Source organism: Buteo buteo, chromosome 16 (genome assembly GCF_964188355.1).
Source record: "Buteo buteo chromosome 16, bButBut1.hap1.1, whole genome shotgun sequence".
Classification (NCBI taxonomy): domain Eukaryota; kingdom Metazoa; phylum Chordata; class Aves; order Accipitriformes; family Accipitridae; genus Buteo; species Buteo buteo.
This window is the reverse complement of record NC_134186.1, coordinates 14,366,250-14,386,496: the sequence shown is the minus strand read 5'-3', so window position 1 is coordinate 14,386,496 and position 20,247 is coordinate 14,366,250. Positions and strand designations below refer to the sequence as shown.

The 20,247-nt window shown below is 41.8% G+C and overlaps 1 protein-coding gene across 3 annotated transcripts in view; it reads left to right on the top strand.

Annotated features, from left to right (window-relative positions):
• OSBPL5 (oxysterol binding protein like 5) overlaps positions 1 to 20,247 on the top strand; it is a 146,365-nt gene that overhangs the window by 80,835 nt on the left and 45,283 nt on the right. For 2 of the 3 annotated variants that reach the window (XM_075047935.1, XM_075047937.1), the window contains exons 2-7: positions 42 to 198; positions 6,341 to 6,414; positions 8,971 to 9,033; positions 17,470 to 17,550; positions 18,220 to 18,321; positions 19,933 to 20,136. In XM_075047935.1, coding sequence (XP_074904036.1) covers positions 42 to 198; positions 6,341 to 6,414; positions 8,971 to 9,033; positions 17,470 to 17,550; positions 18,220 to 18,321; positions 19,933 to 20,136 — 681 coding nt within the window. The remainder of the gene's footprint in view (positions 1 to 41; positions 199 to 6,340; positions 6,415 to 8,970; positions 9,034 to 17,469; positions 17,551 to 18,219; positions 18,322 to 19,932; positions 20,137 to 20,247) is intronic. The other variant, XM_075047936.1, reaches the window with a different exon arrangement.

The window sequence follows — 20,247 nt, the reverse complement described above, 5'->3', positions numbered from 1 at the left end:
GTGTCTTGAGATGAACTGTTATTTCTATCTTTCCTTTTCAGAAAACCCCCACAGCTCATGCCATGAAGGAGGAGAACTTTCTTCGTCGCAGGTTCTCCCTCTGTCCGGCGTCGTCCACCCCTCAGAAGGTTGATCCTCGCAAGCTGACACGCAATCTGTTCTTTGGGGCCGACAATGACATCTACCCACTCAGCCCAGGTTAGTTTCTGGTGTGTCAGTGCAGAAAGTAGAATGTCTCAGGTGCTTGACTGCAAGTAGATATTTCAGCCTCCTGTCAGGAAACAAAGAGAAACAAGTTAATATGAAAGAGAGAGACAAGCTGTTGCAACACAGGTATTACTGGATCAGAGAGAGTGCTGCTTTCATGACGCTATTGTCTTTCATTGCCATGGTGTTAAGTGGGAATAGAGGGCATCAGAGTTGGGGTTCATAACGGTTTGAACACTGCGTGGCCTCACATTTCAAAAATGACTGATGTTTTTGGGCACTTCCACTTTGCGACACTTGATGTGTTTCACCTTAAGCATTGGACTTGTTTAAGATTTACTGGCCCCATTTGCAGACGTTTAATGGCAGGTTTCCCTCTTCAGATTTAGAGCCCAGGATAAATATTACAAGAGCAGACTTTCCGTGGTTAATGTTCTGTAAATACCTACAAGCACTACAAGTACCAGGAATCTTGACAGGCTGCAGTGAATGGCAGACTGGCTTTAAGCATTCTCTTTATATCTTTTTTGCTTTGAATTTCCTAGCACCCTTTTTGAAGGAAGTAGATCTGATTTTATTGTTTCAGAATTTGTTGCTCACAATAAACATTCATGTCTTTCCTTGATTGCAGTCTACAAACAATGCTTCCATTCCAGTCTGTAAACAAGTGCTTCAGGGACCAGTCACAAGTTTGTAGAGCTGTCATTTGCAGCTGCCATGTCAGTGCTAAATAATGAAACCTCACAGCACCTTTGTGAGCTCTCAAAACACTGATATCTAGAGAAAGAACATAGCATCTGTCGAAAGGTTTCAGTGTTCATATAGATGTAATACCCCACAGACTCTCTGGGCTTTGCAGATGTAGAGCAAAACCAGGTCTGGCTTTCCTGAGCTAATTGCCTTTAAGTGCAAAGGTTTCAAGGGCCTCCGATTTCACAGGTATTTCTATTTGTGGGTGTCTGCTTCAAGGCAATGGGGAGCCTATTTTCAGCAGTGCTGACTAATTCTGGCTGTCACTGAGGTCACTGGACGCTTCAAAAACGTTTTGGTAATCAAACTGAAAACGATTTAAAATGGGACACCTAAAATCTCATATATTTCAAACCTGTAGGGACTTCTGAACAGCTAGCTGCCCATAAGTACAGTCCATACAAATGTGTGGTAAGTTAATAGCTGTTTCACTTCTATCCTTGGGAGCTGAAGGGCTAATTTTTCAGGCTGTAGCCACTTCCCCTTGCTTCAGGGAGATGGAGAGCCATAGCTTAGAGTTTGCCCATTCTTCAGTTTTTACCAGCATTTTCAGTGCTAAAAAAGTGACTGACTTCCTCACAGAGGTATTTCAGTGCTGTAATCTTTCAGAAACCAGGGAAAGTTGAGGGTTTCAGCATGGAGGAGGTAACTGGAAGAGTTTGTCTCTTCCTCAACCTCCCCACCACCTTGTTTCTCCTTGATCCCTGCTGGCAGCCGGACTGAACAGCGTTTGCTGGGCTCAGCAGAACAAGTGCCTTGAGCCACGCTGGAGCTTTTGTTCCGCTGCACAGTTCTCCCAAGTAACCTCCAGCACTGGCGTCAGTGAGGGCGGTAGCCCTCTGTATTGCAAAGGGAGAGCATAGGCCAAAGAGTTTGTAAGAGAATATTTCTTTTAAACAAACAGAAGTTACTGCTTCAGCCAAGGGATTTCTTGCAAAGAGTCTGGGTTTTTGTCTATCCTTACACTTTTTTTTACTCACTTCATTTCTTTCCTGGTCCCCACAGAGCTGCCTTGTCTCTTTGTTTTCCTCACACTTCCTGTAAGAATTAACTGTCATTCTTCACATTCAGTTGCCATTTCCCGTGGTGGGCTCACCTTTCACTCCTTCGCTGCTGCTTCTGCCTTGTTTTCCTCTGAGCGTTGTGTGCTTCCCCCCCCACCTTCTCCCGTTCCTCTGAAGGATGCTGCTATCACCAGAGAAGCCACAGGTCTATATCCATAAACTGCATATGCACAGTATTTCTTTGTCCCCATTTTTCTCTATTGTTTTACAGGAACTTTCAGTTCTCAAGGCTTTTCCAGTGGACAGTGTTTTGCTGCCTGACGCCAGCAGACTTTCTTTATGAGGGCACTGGACCAATCGTGTTGGGTGGGTGCTGTGGGCAGCATAGGCAGCAAAGCCCAGTGATTTCCTGCCAGGAATTTCATTGGTAGCGAGGTGGCTGGAGCTGCAGGTCTCACAGCACCAACACCTAGGATTAGCCCTCCAACAACAAAGGTGTGCAAGTAAATAATTCAGTGAGAAGGGAGTGACAGACTTTACACCTCAGGCAAGCTATGCTATGAAGATTCAGTTCAGCGAGAGGATTTTTTTTGAAAGGAACCATATGGGAAATGCAGAGGGCACTATCTGAAATAACACTTTGGACTTTTTGCCTCTTGCTTGCATACAAAACTGCTAATGATTCTGGTAGCTAAAAGAAATTTGAGGAAGACATTTTCTTTTTATAGGAGTTTCACAAACTAGAGAGACATGAATTCATGTTCCTTGCCCATGTCTGTCTTTCACTTAGCAATAAGGAGAGAGAATCTTTCTCTATTTTCCCTTTCAGAGGGTAGGAAATTTATTGGGGGAGTAGCTAAAAGAACTTTTAGAGAATCTCTCTTTTTGACTAGGCTGCGAGATCACACAGTGTCTTTAAATAAAAATTTAGATTAGTTTATCTGCATCCTAGGAGGTGCACTTCCATGAATACGGGAATTTTACTGTGATAGATACATGGAGCTAAATTTCAGTCTGGTGTACGCATTGGGCCATGTGGCTGATATTTACAGCAGTAATGGGTTTTATTCGTGATAGTTTTGCCACACATCAGAGCCTGTATTTCCTCTTGTAGTTACCCAGATACTTTATCAGAAAGCCTATAAAATAATAGTTCATGCTATGTGGAGCTAATCAGGAATTCCTCAATAAGCCAGTAATTGTGCTTCCCGTTACCATTGATCAGTCATGCTTGTTGCATCATTCTTTATAAAGGGTAAACACAAGTACACCTGTAGGATTGATGCCCAGCAGAAAACCAAAGAAAAGGAATAGTTACTGTTCTGGAAAGGAACTAAATATTTATTTTTCCTGTGCATGACAGTAATGGGATAAAAGAAGGTATCAGTAATTCTACTCTGTAACTGCCAAGACTGGAGTGTTGGCAGTTTTCTTCACAATGTGATGAAGGCTGTCTGCATAAGCACGGCTGATTCCCTTCCCCAAATCTTTTTCGTTATTTGGTGCAAAACTTTTGGGTTACTTTGTGGAGGACCCTTCTTTGCATGCCCTGCTAGCAGCCAGCACTTCAGGTCAGAAGAGATTCAGCTCTATTTCTGTTGTGGGCATTATGTTTTCTTGATCAGGGAGATAAGAACTTCAGCTTCTATAGGCAGTTAATATTTAGCGTCTTTCATGTTTTAACCACCAACAACCTGTAGCTGGTTTCCGATTTATTTTCTCGAGGTGGCTATGTCTGTTGTGCTCTTGGTAGGACTCTTGCTTTTGGGCTTTCTGTGCACTTAACTATGTGTGCAGGTTTTTGAGAAACTTGCACATCATTGCAATGAAGTTTGCTTTCCAAACAAGGGCTGGCTCTCTCCTTCCACATGGCTGCAGCAAGTCTGCTTGAGACAGACAGCAAAGATAGCTCTCCTCCGAAAAACAGCCTTTCCCTCACAAGTGCCAATAGGCTTAAAAGTTTGGCGTAAGAAACCAGTATATGCTGCTCCATAAACATATCTTATGAATCCTTGTAAATGATCTGGTAAGAGTGAACCGTTGCATGTTTCCATTTTTCATAATACTCTGTGAGCGGAATGGTCCAGAACCTCAGGAACAGTGAAAATCTCATTATTCAGGTGCAAACCCTGTTAACTGTATTACTGAGAGAAGGCAGAAATCCCTCATGTCCAGGTTTTTGGTATGGATACCAGCTTGGAGTTAAGCTTTCTTTAAGAAATGAGGCATAATAAAGAATGGAAGTGAATTCTGTTATGCTAATAGACAACATTCCCTCGGAGCAGGCAGCAGCTGATTCCCATTAACTTTACTTGAACTTTTAGGCCATATGTTATTTTCCCATACATATGCTGAAAAAACTTTTAATGGGAAACAAGTGCAGCAGCTACATGGCTTTGTGAGGTTATTCCAACCTCCTCTGCCTCTGTCGGGGAGAGTGGGGCTGTAGAGAGGAAAGCACCATCAGAGAAATAAAAAGTATGGAGGTAACAGGTTCTAATCCATGCACAGCAGTGCTTATGGCCATTCCGCTTGTCCTGGTAGCACAAGGGGACTGTCAAATATCCGGCCATGCGGGATTTTCTCCTGCCCATGGACATTAGGTTTCCGCGTGTGTTATTTAGGGCTCAGTGTTTCAAGGCGAGGAGTGACAGTTAAGAAACTAGGTTAAGATATAGGTTCCCTGTTGTTGCACCGCCTTCCTGTGTGACTGCGTAGGTCCTTCTTCTGCTTCAGTTCCCCACACGAGCAATGCACATGCTGTTCCTCTTCTCCCAGGCTTGGAAGTGTTTGCTTTCTGTGTCAGCACGGCTGCGTGCACGTGGCACAGTGCAGCACTATGCCACGGGGTGAGAAACACATCTGAAACCCCCACCACCCTTAATCACCATGTGGAAAGTTGAACACCTTCTAGGAACAGTTGTCGCAGAAAACCTTTTCTTAAATTTAAGAGTTGATAACGTAAACTGCCTGCTGATGCCTGTAAAAAGGGCATGGTTTTTGTCCTGTCTCTTTACCAGTGAAAAATTCTGTAGCATAGTTGCAGTTCTGGTTATAATGGGACGTGCTTGTTCTCTCACATGTCCTGTAAAGGAAGTGCAGAATGTGGCCAGGAGGATATTTATTTTTTAATAAGCTTCCGTGGCTGGCTTTTCTAATGGTGCTTGGCTTCTTAAATGGCTGCTCTGAAAACTCCAGGGGACATTATGTTTTCTGACACATCTGTGACAACTTCTGCTGACTTCAGGAGAATCAGGATTTTCCTTGCTGGTTTTAGATTTGGTGGTGTTTCCAAGACTGGCCCACACAATGTTTAGAAACATTTTTAACAGTTCGCATGTTTGCAGTGTGCTACAAATGGATTATATTTCACTGTTTCAGTGGTTCTTTACTGCGTCCAGTATTCTGAAGCTCTGACTGCTAACAATTTTGAGAAAAAAACTACATTGCAATTGGATAACAATGACTGTCTTGGCACTAAAAGCTAGTCTCATCAGATGCTATTTTTTGGCTTTTTTTAATGGAAGCTCTATGCTTTCTTTTACTGTAAGGACATGATTACAGTTGGCAAAAACCAGTCATTACATTTTATTGCTTGGACTAGGACTACACACACTCATACTACTATATAATGTGTATAATGTACTGCAAGTTTAGTATATTTGGGTAGTGGAAATATAGGTCTACAATGATTGTAAAATACCATAGTGACAATAAATACTACTTGCTAATTGAAAATGTTTCTTATTTTAACAAATAATTTGGTCAGAAGACATTGATCTTCTGCAGGTTTTTTTTAATTTTGTTTTACTAATTATGTCTAGATGGTGTTCTGTCTCCTGTAATGTTTTATGATCATGCTTATTATTTGTCAAACAAAGTGTACTATCAAGTGCATCTGTGTACAGTTGCCAGATACTCACGAAGGAGGATAATGTATTGAATAGCTGCTTATTAACTGAATTCCATTTATTATTTGCATTGAATGAGGCATGGGGTATGTAAGAAAAGAACAGACTGTGGTAATGTAATTAAAGACTGCATCATAATGCAGACACAGAAGGGAGCTGATTAAGGATGCATAAGTAATCTTATTTCTGTTTTTTTCCAGCCTTCATATGCTGGACTTTGCAACCATCAAGTTGGTTTACCATGGTGTTTTGAGGCCTAACTTTTAAGCCGTAATTGTTGCATAGCCCAAGCATGTGGATCCAGGCTATTTCAAGCTCTGCAAGATCCCTCTCTGTGATCCTGGTGTGCCTGCTCCTGCTCATGACAGCTTCTCTTGCTTGCTGTTTGCAGTAGCCCTTCTAAAGCCATGAGTAGCCATAGTTTTGCACAGGATTTCTCTGTTTCTGAATCACATTTATTTGTTGCAGGAAAAGACGTGGAAGGAAACAGCCCGTCGGCACTGAAGGATGAGACACCACAGACTCCAAACTCCATTAGTAAGGTACTGTAAGATAGGGATCCATCCCTAGTCTTGCTTTCATTTCTTCTCAGTCTGTTATTAATCATTCTTACTCTCTTTTTTTTAAAGTCATTGAGAAAGCCTCTCCTTCTGTTCCTGCAGGAACTGTGTGTGCATGTTTTGAGAGAAAGAAAATGAGTGTTTTTGCATGGTTGGGATGACAGAGAAGCCCACACTTTCCTCTGACTTGATAGCACCTACCGCAGAAGAACCGTGTTAGTTTGGGCCTCGTTTGGCAGTGTAATTAGATATGAATAATTACGGTTGAAAGGTAGATTTTGTCAGCAGAGGTGTCTCCTGCTGTTCCTGATCAGCAACCTTAATTGTTTTGGAAGAGAAAGCTGTAATATTTAGTGTAGTGCATAGCATCCGAAACTGTGAGTCAAGATCCTGGGAGAGAGCTCTGGGGACTGGTGTAACAGGAGAGGAACGCAAACTAACCAACTGTCGTGGTTTAACCCCAGCCAGCAACTAAGCCCCACACAGCCGCTCGCTCAGTCCCCCCTGGTGGGATAGGGGAGAGAATCGGAAGGGTAAAAGTGAGAAAACTCATGGGTTGAGATAAAGACAGTTTAATAGGTAAAGCAAAAGCTGCGCACACAAGCAAAGCAAAACAAGGAATTTGGTCACCACTTCCCATCAGCAGGCAGGTGGTCAGCCATCTCCAGGAAAGCAGGGCTTCATCACACATAACGGTGACTTGGGAAGACAAATGCCGTAACTCCGAACGTCCGCCCCTTCCTTCTTCCCCCAGCTTTATATGCTGAGCATGATGACTTATGGTCTGGGATATCCCTTGGGTTGGTTGGGGTCAGCTGTCCCAGCTGTGTCCCCTCCCAACTTCTTGTGCCCCCCCAGCCTGCTCGCTGGTGGGGTGGGCTGAGAAGCAGAAGAGGCCTTGACTCTGCAAGCACTGCTCAGCAATAACGAAAACATCCCTGTGTTATCAACACTGTTTCCAGCACAAATCCAAAGCACAGCCCCATACCAGCTACTATGAAGAAAATTTATTGTACCCCTGCCAAAATCAGCATATTTTCCACCCCTTCTTCCATACCATCTACATCATGCTCAGGTTCCACACTATCCAATACATTGTCCTTAACCCCTACCACCTTTCCCATCCTTTGATATAATACACAGATATCATTCCCTTAGTCTATGGAGCACCCCGGTAAAATGTCCATAAATGTCCACAAATGTCCACAAAATGTCCATTGAGTTCATTTAGTCCATGACTTTGGGCTCCATCTGTTATGGTGGTCACTCAGGACAGGAGAGGTGGTGTGTTACATGGAGTTACTGTGCATCAAGCCAGCTCAGGGTGGGTCGCTGCTGCACTTGTACTGCTTCTTGTAAGACTTGTCCTCCACTGATTCGGGTGGCTCCTGCTATAGTAATTCCTATAACATGCAACTCAAATCCTGGGTTACAACAATTTCAAGCTATTTCCATTACAGTCTCCACCCCTGGTCCCTTTGGGCCAGGTTATAGGGTTTAAAATTGCAATGAACTCCTCCCCTTGCTCCTAGCCTGGCTAGCAACAAGGGGTTCCTGCTATAGTAATTCCCATAACATGCAACTCAAATCCTGGGTTACAACAATTTAAAGGTATTTCCTTTACAGTCTCCACCCGTGGTCCCTTTGGACCAGACCATTGGGTTTAACATTGCAATGAACTCCTCCCCTTGCCCCTCCTCCAGCTTAGACTTATCCACTGACTGTGGTCCTTTAGGGGTATACCTGCTCCATGTGGAGCCTTACCTATGAGCCACAGCCTCTCCAGGGGTGTACCTGCTGCAGCATAGACTTATCCACAGGTACAGTCACTTTGAGGTGCACCTGTTCCTGCGTGGCCTTATCCATGGGGCACAATGCCTTCAGAGATAAACTTGCTCCAGCGTGGCCTTACCCACAGCCACAGTCCTTTCAGGAGTGACCATGGTCCAACATGGCCTTACCCATTTCCTGAACACAACATTTCCATCTCGCCTGTTATGGAGAGGTGAAACTGGATCTAAAGGCTCTGGATCTGGGTGTTCAAAACCTGGCTCTACATCTACAGTTCCTGAGTGCCTGGGTTTGATTTCCTGTAGAGATGGAATCAACCTTATAAATTAGATCTGGCTTTGAGATTCATGTATGGGCTTTTTTGGCTGTGGCTCTGTAACATGTTTCTGGAGGGTAACTAGAAATAGCAGCAACGCCTGTTAATAAATTTTTAACTAAATTTATTCAACTATGAAGCTATAAAATATAAATGACACCAACTGAAATGAAAATATAACATGAAGGAAGCAGCTATAGACAAGTGATTTTTTTAAAATACATGAAAAAAGGCTCTGCATCTTCAAATACATTTGGTTGTGCTTGCCTGGAGCTTGCAGGTTGTTCTGCCAGGATGTCCTGGCAGAGGTCAGCACAAGGAGATGGTGATGAGAGGAGCTTTAGGACTATGCAACAAGGGCTCATGTACATGTCCTCTGCTATTGCTGGAACCTGGCAAGCTGCAAACCGACCTTGGTTTTGCTTTTTCAGGCAGGTTCCTCACGGAAACCCAGCCTCCCACTTCTCCTGGCAGCAGAGAAGCCCAAGAACGAGGTAACTGCATCCAGGGCTTTATCAGATGTTTTGCATGCCTTACAAGGAGTAGTGCTAAATTCCCAATGACTTGGGAATGTAAAGAAGAAGGACTTTTTCTGAACAGGACAACTCAGAGCACTGAAATGCTGTCCAAAAGGCAGTTTGATTTCTGAGATGCAGGATGAATGCAAGAGTAGGAATGTATTTATGAGAGGTATCTGGATGAAAGCATGCCTCAGCTGTGTTTTCCCAGCCTCAGGGCCTGCCTTGCTATTTAGTCTCCTACAGGTGTGTTTTGGAAAGGTGAAGCACCCTTGGAAGATTTGGGTGCCCACCTAGATTTCTGCCATGCTTTGTGTGCACCTGGGAGGTGTTGGTGAGTCTCTCCTTGATGGTGTCAAGAGCAGTTGTTAAGGAGAGATAAGAGAAAATGCACAGCACTGAACAACTGCATCAGATTTGTGCTTCAGAACAAATGGGGGTCTGAACCTGGACACAAGCTTTGCTTTCACTGACCCAAGACTTTGCTTTTACAATAGTCAAATTTGCTCTGAAACACCACTGGACTAAAAGCAGATATGAGGACCCCAAAACACCAAACTTCAACTTGCCTACTCATTTTCAGTGTTGCAGGCAATTGCTTTGGCTACTGAATGGGGCAGAGCTAGGTTTTTCTTTCCTGCCTGAATGTTCTGCTTAGACACATAATGTTTGATTCAGCAACTTTCTACCTCACTGGACCTGTGCTGTAGCACCTGTCATTCTCACTTCATTCTGCTTCGCCTTGCTGTGTTGTACACTACCTTGTTCTTCTCCAGCCACGTAACTTTTCTTCCGTCTTGCTTTGCAGTGGCAGTGGCAATAGGGAGTCTCTATTGTGAAATGTCTTGTACCTTAAAAATTTAGGCAAACTGGTAGTCAGTTTGCTTATTATTTCATTTTTCACATCCACTCAGGTCTAAGGCTATAAAATGAAACTGCACTGTCAGGTGTCCAGAACTGTAAGTAGGGATGTGTCACAGTATTTCAATTTAAAAATAAATAGTGATTCCACCTACTTGAACCAAAGGAAAGAGTGTGTGCTAATTGGGTCATGTTTAGACTCCTGATAGCAGGGGGGAAACAATTTTTAGAAACCAAACTGTAGGGTGTGCAGGTTTAATTAATGGATTCAAAAGTAAATGTTCTAGGTTACAGATCCATGCCATGAATACTTACCCTTCTTTTGGCACAGTAGATAGAACAAACCTTGTTGGAAATCGGTGTTCCTTCAGCAGTACTATTTTGATGTACCACACCACACTGACTCTTTTCACCCAGTAATGAGAAGGAAAGGAAAGCTCGTCGAGTGATTCAATCCCTGGACTGGGGCTTGGGGGGGCTTGAATTCCCAGCTCTGACTTGGAGTCCCTGCATTTCCCCAGGCAGATTAACTGCATTTCTGTTTCACATCTTCATCAGTGAGATGGAAACAGTTCTACATTTTGTTCACTCAGGCCATATCCACACTGCATGATGGAGCAGGCTGCAGGTTTCCCAGGTTAGCAGACACCAAGCAGAATATCTCATAAAACCCCTGTAAACATCTGTGAACTTGTGAGCTGTGAAGCCGTTTAACTGCAACCACACTACCCTGTGCTCGTAGGTGGACTACTAGTCTATGTCTGAGGTGTGAACCCATCCCAATCTGTATCTGTACAGACAGTAAAATATTTGATGCTGGAACATGTGCTGCAACACAGTATGTTTGTGCAGTTCTTAGCAATATACATTTCTGATTTCAGTTGTGACTTCTCACCCCAAATTTTATTAAATTTAAGGCACGGTTCAGCTGCATATTTCATTGCTAACTTTCCTGCAGCATATTTTCTCCTGTTTCATTTTTTAAGTGGAGTCTCTTTCATCTTCTTTTTCAAGGGGAAAAAAAAATAGCTTATCTATTTCAGATTGTTTCTCATGTTAGTTTCTCTCTTTCTTAGATCCCTTTAGCCTTGTTTTCTGGGACCAGTGCTTATAGTGGGATGTGAAAGTATCATAGAACTGTCTCTAAGCCTCAAGCTTGTCTCTGCAGCCAGGTAGTACAGTTAGCACATGCCTGATAGTGACAGGAGGTGCCTTTCTCTCATTTTGTGCCTCATTTGGCACTGTTAGCATCCTTTAAGGCACCTTTTATTGCATTATGCAGTGTTGCATTTTCCCTTTCTTCCCTTCCTATGCTTACCTATTTATTCTACTGGCTGGAGAGCAGCTGGGGTCTCTTTATGCATGCAGAGACCACAAAGAATTTAAATGTATTTTAAGGGATAGTCAGAAAAATCTTGAAGCTGGTGCTCAGTGGTACTTCACTCTTTCCAGTCCCCTACTAATGCCACAATGAACTCTAAAATTATCACATTGTAGGAGTGTGACTGTTGCATGCATAGTTATATGACATATGAGAGGGCAAAGCTTAGATTGCTTTCTTCATCGTGAATGAGTTTTTCCACATGCTTGAATTGTTCAAGTCTTTGTTGTGTGATTTGTAATCTGAAATATGAATCTAAGTGGCTGCTAGAAATTTATTTTAGCTGTAAAGTAGTTTGAAACAGCTCATACCAATCACTTGAGATATAAGCTACAACTCCGATGCTGTCTCAGACTCATCCTTCTAGATCCATGAATCATGTTCTTAACCTCTGACTTAATTCCAGCCATGGTTACATTCGGGAATATCATAAAAGATCATTCACAACTCTGGCAACCTACAAGGGTACCTTTCCTTCTGTTCTGCCTTAGCTAGCAAACTGAGGAATCGGTTGTCAGAGAGATCCAGATGTTGCAGGAATCACCTCATAGAGGCTCAGGAGCAGAAGTTCCCCTGTGTGTGCTAAGCGCAGTTTTATAGGAGAACCTGGCCCTTCCAGGTGATGGTATGCTTCACTGGACCCTTGCTGGCTTTTCATTGTTGTACTTTATACTGTCAATGTTGTGGATGGAATTATTTTGGAGCTAGTTGTCTCTATCAAGACTTACACTCAGTTCCTGTGCCCCAGCTCCAGTACACCCTGCTTCTTCAATTCCGTGTGCAGCTTTTTAGGGTAATCACTGTTGTCCACAGAGGGCTTTGCAGCTGATTTCAAGTGAGAAGAGATGTAGCCTGGAGTATCCTGGGAAAATCACATAGAAGAGGGGTGGGATTTTGCACTCAGGCAGGAAACATGGAGCATCCCTAATTTGTGTAGGTGCATACAAGCCCTGAAACTCCCAGGTGCCTCACAGAGGGGAATGTAGACAGTAGTAACTGTTCACTTACAGAAATGAATTTTCGAAGTTGTTAATTTTGGGTAAGCCATAGCAGTCCTGTCATGTCACCTTGAGTCACTGGTGATCATAATTCCTTACTGTAGTGTTTCTGATAGGGGAGGTGAGGGTAAATGGAGGTGCTAAAATTGAAATTATTTATTAAACAATTTAGCAAAGTATATTTTAAGCTGAAAGTCCAGTTGTTTTTCATTGCTCACTTTGTTCATTTGTTTAAATTCAGGCTAGGAACAAAAGCTGTGCCTATAGCTAGAGGGGAGAGCAAAGCTTTGCTTCAGATTTCTGCTTAGCACTACAACTGTATCAGTCGTGCATCTTTCTCAGTGTGCAACTTCCCATCTCACCTAAAATGTTCTTTAAATATTCTTAACTTGGAGAATGTTCTTCCCATGGAAGGCACATTTAAATGATCAAATAGAAATCCCATGAGGTCTGTGACTTTAATTACTATAATCTAACGCAATGGAGCAAAGGATTCCACTAAACAGTAGTATAGCTTGATATGTGGAGTTGCTTGGATAGCTGAATTTCATCAATGATTTTCCCCAGATATTGCTGTCATGTCAGCTATTTATTTGTACAGGCTTTTCAATTTGTGCTAATCATTGTGGTGTTTCAGTGTTATAAACACAGTTGCTGTGTCTTTGTAACTTTGTTGAAATAAGAGGGATTTTTTTTTCTTTTTGCAAACTAGAAAGGTTTAGGTGAAGATTATTCAACTTGCTGTAAAGCAGCACATTAATTGAAGGGTAAACTTTCCTAATGCAAAGCTTGTTTGTCAGTAAGAATCATTTCACTGACTACTGTGCTTTGGATGAGCTGTTAATTCACAACAAAATAAAGAAGTTTTTAAAAAGAACTGTTTATAGTAACCTGAAAACAAAATTGTTTAAATGTGGTTGAGATATCTGTGAATATTCACATCAGTAACAAGAAGCTCTTCACTTCTAATGTTAAACCCAGCTTTTCCATGTTTATACTACTTCAGGAACTTCTGTTTAATTTATTTTATTTCTGCAGTAATACAGATCTGTAACAATTATATGTGGAAAAGATACTGGAGAAATTACATGTGAGCAAGGATATCTCCCATGTGATGACTATTTTTGCTTTTGTGAAATGTAACTTATGACCCCAGCTACTTTTGTTCTGCCTTCAAATTCCCATCTGATTTTGTCTTTCTCTCACTTGGATGCAAAGAAGAAAAAAGAGCAACTTGTAAGCTGTCACTGCTGTTCACGTGCAGGCTGCAGCTTGAGAATGGTTTTATTTAAATGTTTCTGATTTGGAATAATTCTGTCTTTTTGTCTCTCATTACACATTTTTTGTGTTCATCCTGTGCAGCAAGGATTGCTTGCGCTAAACAACAGGATATTCCTCCTGCTGTTGCCCAAGGCACAGTGTGCTGATGGGCTGGCATCCTCCACATCACAGTCCATCATGGCCTGTTTTTCTGTGAAATGATTTGGTTCCTCTTGGAAATGAAGTCACCAAAAAGACACTGGACCAGAATAGCACCATTGTGAGGACTCTGTCTGCTCTTTCACTAAGCCTAGCAGAAGTGTGATATTGTGATAACTGCTAACAATCGGCAGTGGATCTCCAGAGCTTCATGACTGAGATGAAAGTGAACAGAAACTTAACTGGGATAAAAAACGTGTCTCTGAGTACAGTAAAGCCCGTTGTCAGCTGGCAAGGTCATCACTCAGTCCTGGAAAGGACAGATCTGGTTAGAGAACTAGAGAGGCACAACAGTTTCTTACCCCTGCAAGTGCTACTGCATGCCCTGGTAAAAGTTTTTGGCAGATTAACAGTCTTCTCTCCTTATAATTATGAAAACCAGTATATGGAAAACATACCTATTGCTTTCTTATTAGAATATTCCAGTGGGGTTTTTTAATTTTAAAAAGGACACCAATTCCCTACCCTCCCATTGTACAAAGTCTCATCTCTCGTTAATATTGTTCACAGGTTGCTGCAGAGAGTGGGGGCCAGATTCTGATATCCTGCACAAGGCTCCTAATTAAAACCATGGCTAGGTTTTAATAAAATTTTCTCTCTCTTCATAAAGCTTGGTCATTTTATAACCATCTCGGGGAGCTGTGCTATCTGTCACACAGCTGGTACATCACAGTTTTTGGGACATGGGAGGCACAGATATTTATTTTCCCATGCCTAGAAATTCTTATGTATGCAGTGAGGGACTTATGCTACTGCTTCTTTCTCATCCATTCTTAAGCCTGCCTTAGTGTGCACCATCCCTGTGACCATGTTTCCCTTTACAAGCAAGGTTAGCAAATTCAGTATGTCTGGATGGAGCTCAGACATGGGGGAGGCAGTGCCTGAAGGAAGCAGCACAGTGGTTCAGGAGCCCACCACAGCAGCCTCCAAGGCTGTTAATCCAGCTGCTTTGACTAAGTGAAAGACCAGTTTGTAATGATTTTGGACACGTTTCACTGTATTTATTGAGCTCCTAAAGGCTATGGTGGTGTAAGGGGAGATTATCCCTTCATCCACTGTTGGGTGCTGTGGCTTTGTAACACGCATAGCAGTAGTGGCTGGCGTCAGGCATGCGGTGTCCTTGGTCACGGAGCTACGAGTCAGCTCTCCTGAAGAGACAGAATCAATGTCTCTCAGTGTTAACATCCCAGGGTTGAAGTCTTGTGGTTGTTTAACTCTATTTTTAGCATGACCCAGAGGGAGTCCGAGGAGGAGGCAGGTGTGGCTGGTAGAGCAGTGAAAGTGCCTATGTCTGTGTTAATGCCAGTTCCCCATGAGCAGCAGGTTTAGGGCTCAGGTTTGCATGGTTTGTGGCGGTTGTTGGAAGCTTTTCTGTATTCATCTTCAGGTAAATTTCCTCAAGCCACATGAGCTTAGGGGCCAAAATTTTATTCTTTATGTAAGATGTAATTGTCTAGACAGCAAGTGACTGTAGCTTGTTTTAATTAGTTAGGCAAAAAGCATTCATTACATCCCGATGATCTGCAGACACCTGAGCAGGATTTCCTAGAATCTCGGGGACATCTGTGCTTTTTCTGCTTCTCACGCTGGCTAATGAGGAATAGTACGCAGTGTTTCTCTCTGCGTCTGATCTCTTGGACCGGAGGGAGTGAAATTACCAAGAAACAGTTGGCTCATAGTTGTATCACAAGGACAGGACATTCTCCCTGCTAATTGGGAGAAAGGGGGAGAATTCTTCTGACCAGTTTCAGAGGACACACATCTCAAATCATGAAAGCATAATCTCCTTATAATTCCAAAGGATTCTTGCTCAGAGACATTTAAGCACTTGGAAGTATTTCCTCATAAAGAAGCTTGTAGCATATCTCCCAAATGTCTACCGCTGCCCTTTGAAATGTGACAAAGACCCTGTGGGCACAGTTCTCTGCTCAGACATCATATCTGTCCAGTAGTCCCCACCATAAGTCTTGTGGTTTTAAAGTGAAGTCCCATGCGCCGAAACACAAAATGTGCATCAGAGACTGCATTGCAGGTAGAGGAGGCAGGCTTAGCTTTCTATTAAAAGAAAAATGACAAATATTGAATAGTTTGCAGGAGTCCAAGAGCTGGCATTTGCTTTGAGTGGATCCAATACCAAGTTGACTTGTAAACTGGACAGTCAGATCAGGGACTTCATTGGTCTTTATGCGCCATCACAGAGTTTTCATTTCTAGTGAAAGACTACTATAAGGTTATATGAGAACAAGTAATAGGTTCTACAGTGACCCTGGCTCTGTTGCAGATGGCACCTTCTGCCCCTAATTTCTAATCCTGCATCATCCACAAAGAGTTTTACTCAGTTGAGCATGCACCCTTATTTCCCATTTTTGCTCCTGCCACAGTCTCCAAAGCATAGTTGATGGCCTGTTTGCTGTGATCTGGTCGTGCATTTGTGTGGTTTTATCCAAGTCAGGTGAAAATGACTGATCCGTCTGTCATTAAATATTTTCCTGCTTGCGTAATGTTCAGGATGGTTTGTGGCTATAGTAGCCAGAGAGGTTTCTGTGTCACTGGGAGGGAAAAAGAAAGTGGGTCTCTCAAAACTGAAGGCGCTGTAAAACAATTACATCAACTCATGACATAAAGGAGAGAGAGTCTGAGAGCCCAGTGGGTTTGTTTCACATCATAGCAGTGAATTTATAAATGAGAACTATATCTGATACATTTTTTCCTTAGTACAGCTCATTTTTGTGTCATACTTATTAAATCAAGGTGGCCAAAGGCTGAGCTTTTTTATAAAACTGTCATGCATAAGTAGGAGAGACAGTGCCTGACCCCAAAAGATCACAGTCTGAATGCATCAGACACTTGAAAGGTTGGAAGGAAAAGAGGTACAGAGAGAGAAAGTAATTTCCCCAAGGTCACATAAGAAGTCGGAGAGTCCAGACTGTACCATAACTCTCACGCCACTAACCCTCCCCAGGTTTTGGACAATTTGCTGACAGTACCTATCCAAGTAAGGGTCCTCATTGTGAGTTGGGCTCCAGAGAGCTATACTCTTTAAGCGTACATTAATTTGGGAACAGTAATATTGTGACCATGTCTAACAAAAGTAAAGCATTTTTTCAGCCCATCAGCACAATCATGAGATCAGTCTGTAGTCTCTGAAAATTAATTTAAACAGCACTGACACTATCAAACATGATTTGAAGTGACTGTGTATTTTGTGCCTTGCTTCACGAGGCCAAGATGATGATGATTTCCTGTATTATCTGTAACATGATTAGGTCATTTCTTGCCCACTCTTGTTTCTGGACATGAAATATCTATACCAGCTTCCCCATAATTTTTATTCCAGTAATTGAAATGCTTTCAGATCTGAAAAGAGATGGGCAGTTTTCAAAATTAGGAATAAGAATAGGGGTTTGGCGTTTCTTTTTTTTTTTTTTTTAAATTTACCAAGATTAATGTCTGCATGGTAGAAATATGAAGAAAATTTGGTGGGGAATTTTCCAATTAACTATGAATATAAAAAGAAAGTTTGGACTGCGCTGCAAATATGCATTTTCTGTGCCTGCCTAGTGTTCTGCTGCTGAAGTCTGCAATCAGCTCTTTCATGGATTCCTGGAAGTTATAAACCACTCTTCATTAGAGCATAACTTGAACTTCCTCATGTTAACACATTCCTATTTCCCCTCTCCCTCTTTTTTTTAGATCGAGTATAAGCTTTGCAATGGGTCTGACAAAGAGTGTGTGTCTCCCACAGCCAAATTCACGAAGAAGGAAACACTAAAGGTATGTGCAAAGCAGCCAAGTCAGCATCAGCTGACTTCCTTTTACAAAACAAGTAGTACCTTCCAAACAAACCATTGGGAACTACTCTGAGTCATTTCCCAAGACCCAGAGAAGCCTCTGACTATTCTAGGAATCATTATAGGCCAAGGGCATTTACAGGCTTTATATATATAGGATTAGATTATATATTGCAAACAGAACAAATCAGTGTAATTATTTCACTCTATTTGTATGTTCCAGAGTCATTAGGTACCTCAAGAGGATTGTAATCCTTCATTGGTCTTGTTGGAAGGGTATGCCTAGGCAATCTGAGCAAATTATTGTTTGAATACTTGCTTGTCTACCAAACCAAAAGTATAAATAATTTGGTTTGGATGAAATTAGATTTAATCTCTTTAATTTGAGGGGTGGGGAGGACTGGGGTATTCAGCCTCTTTCCATTCCCTCCAAAGAAAAGCCAAATTAGATTATGTTTAGTGGAACTTCAGGAGCAAAGAAAATACCTGCTATCTCGTTATGTTTTTGTTCTTCCTTGTGCTCATTTCTGGGAAACCTGTGCTGGGTCAAGTTCTAGCTGTGCTATACATAGCTGTCCTTAATGCATTATGTTCTTTACTCCCCAAAAGAGGCCATGACTACAGCTGCTATATTTTCTCTGTTGTCAACCAGGTACAGAAAAAAAATTACAGACAAGAGAAGAAAAGAGCTACCAAACAACTCTTCAGCGCACTAAAGGATCCCAGTGTAGTGATCACAGCAGACTGGCTGAAGGTATTTAATACAGACCATTGCTTCTGAGGCTGTAGGAAAAAATAAGTGAGAAGTAGTTGATGTATCTGAGACTTATGCACTAACACTTTTTTGAATGAAGGAAGACTGAATAATTTTGAGTTGAAGTTACTGTAAAGCTGTACTTAAATAACTGCTGTAAAAGTGGAGTTATGGGGAATATTTACTTTCCATCTTGACCTAACTCAGTCCATCTATTCCATGTCCTTAAGTAGCAACAAGGTCTCAAAAAGTGCATAGTACAAAAGGAACTGATGATGTTTCTTTCTTCCACTCTGAAAGAGTCTGGTGGCCTCTTCCCATAGATGTGGTTTTGTACTGAAGAGGGAATAGACAGAGTAACAGCCTGGAAAAGGGCAGATACAGCTTGTTCTATTGACAGTTGGATTTTATGTTGTCACAGCACAGAACAAAACATATTGGACCTGATGACAACTGTAATTTCTCCTTGTGCAAAGACTCAACTTGTGACAGGTTCTCATTGCAGTCCTGCAAGTTTGTATGTGGCAAAATAAATTTGCATTAACATTGAGAGATGTTACCTTTGAGCACTGTTTTTCTCCTTGTTTGGGGCCATTTAGTCTTCTCGACTAATGGTGAATTGGTTGCCCCTTTTATAATGGCAAAACTTAATTTCCAAACATAGCCAAACACATAGCTCTTAAAAAAAACCCAAAAAAGTAATTCAGGGATTTCATGAAACAATACAATTGCATTTGACCCGTGTGAAAAACCTCCAACATTGTTATACAATCAGTATTAAAGGCCAGAAAAGTGAGATGCGTATGGTTTATTTGAGAAATTAGATTGGCAACAGAATGTTTCCATAGTGTTTAGTGTTGATGACAGATAAATATTGAGATTTTTTTAAATACCAAATACCTGTTTCATGTTTGCTGTGGCTGGAAATTTCTGGTTCAGCAACAAATAATGCTGAGCCACAAAACCAGAACACTGACATAAGACTTGAGGTTTGGCCCATGTACGTTGAAGACAAGACCTTAGGCAAAAATCTAACCTTACTGAGAAACTCCCCCATTCTTAAAGATGTTATATTTAATATATGCTATCAGATTTAATGTATTCTATACAAAAGAGAGCGTGCATTGAGCTTGACAGAGAAATAAACCAGCTGGAGAGGGTGCTTTTAAAAATGGGGTATTTGACAAAACTCATTAATAGCTCTGTTCTGCAGAACGCTATTAAAATGACTTACTAGTCAAGTTAGACTAGCTACAACATTTTTCTATGCAATGTTCTAATTGGCGTGTCCTCTATGATTATTAACAAATCACTTTCACATGGGCCAGCCCTGCTGGCTGCCTAAAAAATTAAGCAAGCTGCTAACAGTAAGCCAGTAATAAAAATATGAAGACTAGATTCTGATGGCCAGATTTACAAGGTCTGGGATTTTGCTATGAGATCCCTAAGACTCTTCAGATAATGCAGTGTATTTTCCTAAGGTAGTGTATTGTAGTGTGGCCTTGGGAGAAACACATACTGGAAATACTGTATAAATACTGAATAAATGCTATTTTTCTTTTAAGGAGCAACATAAATGCAACTTTTTGTTCTCTCTCTGCTCCCCTCCAGATTCGTGGGACTCTGAAGAGTTGGACCAAGCTGTGGTGTGTTCTGAAACCAGGAGTGCTGCTGATTTATAAGACACCAAAGATCGGACAGTGGGTTGGGACAATCTTGCTCCATTCTTGTGAGCTGATCGAGAGACCCTCCAAAAAGGATGGCTTCTGTTTTAAACTTTTTCATCCTTTGGATCAATCAATCTGGGCTGTAAAGGTAACAATCCTGATGAGTCAAACAACCTCTTCTTAGTTGCCAAAGTGTCTGAGCACCAGTATTATCTAGGATTGATATTATCTAGGTTTGTAATTATTCAATTGCTGTTAG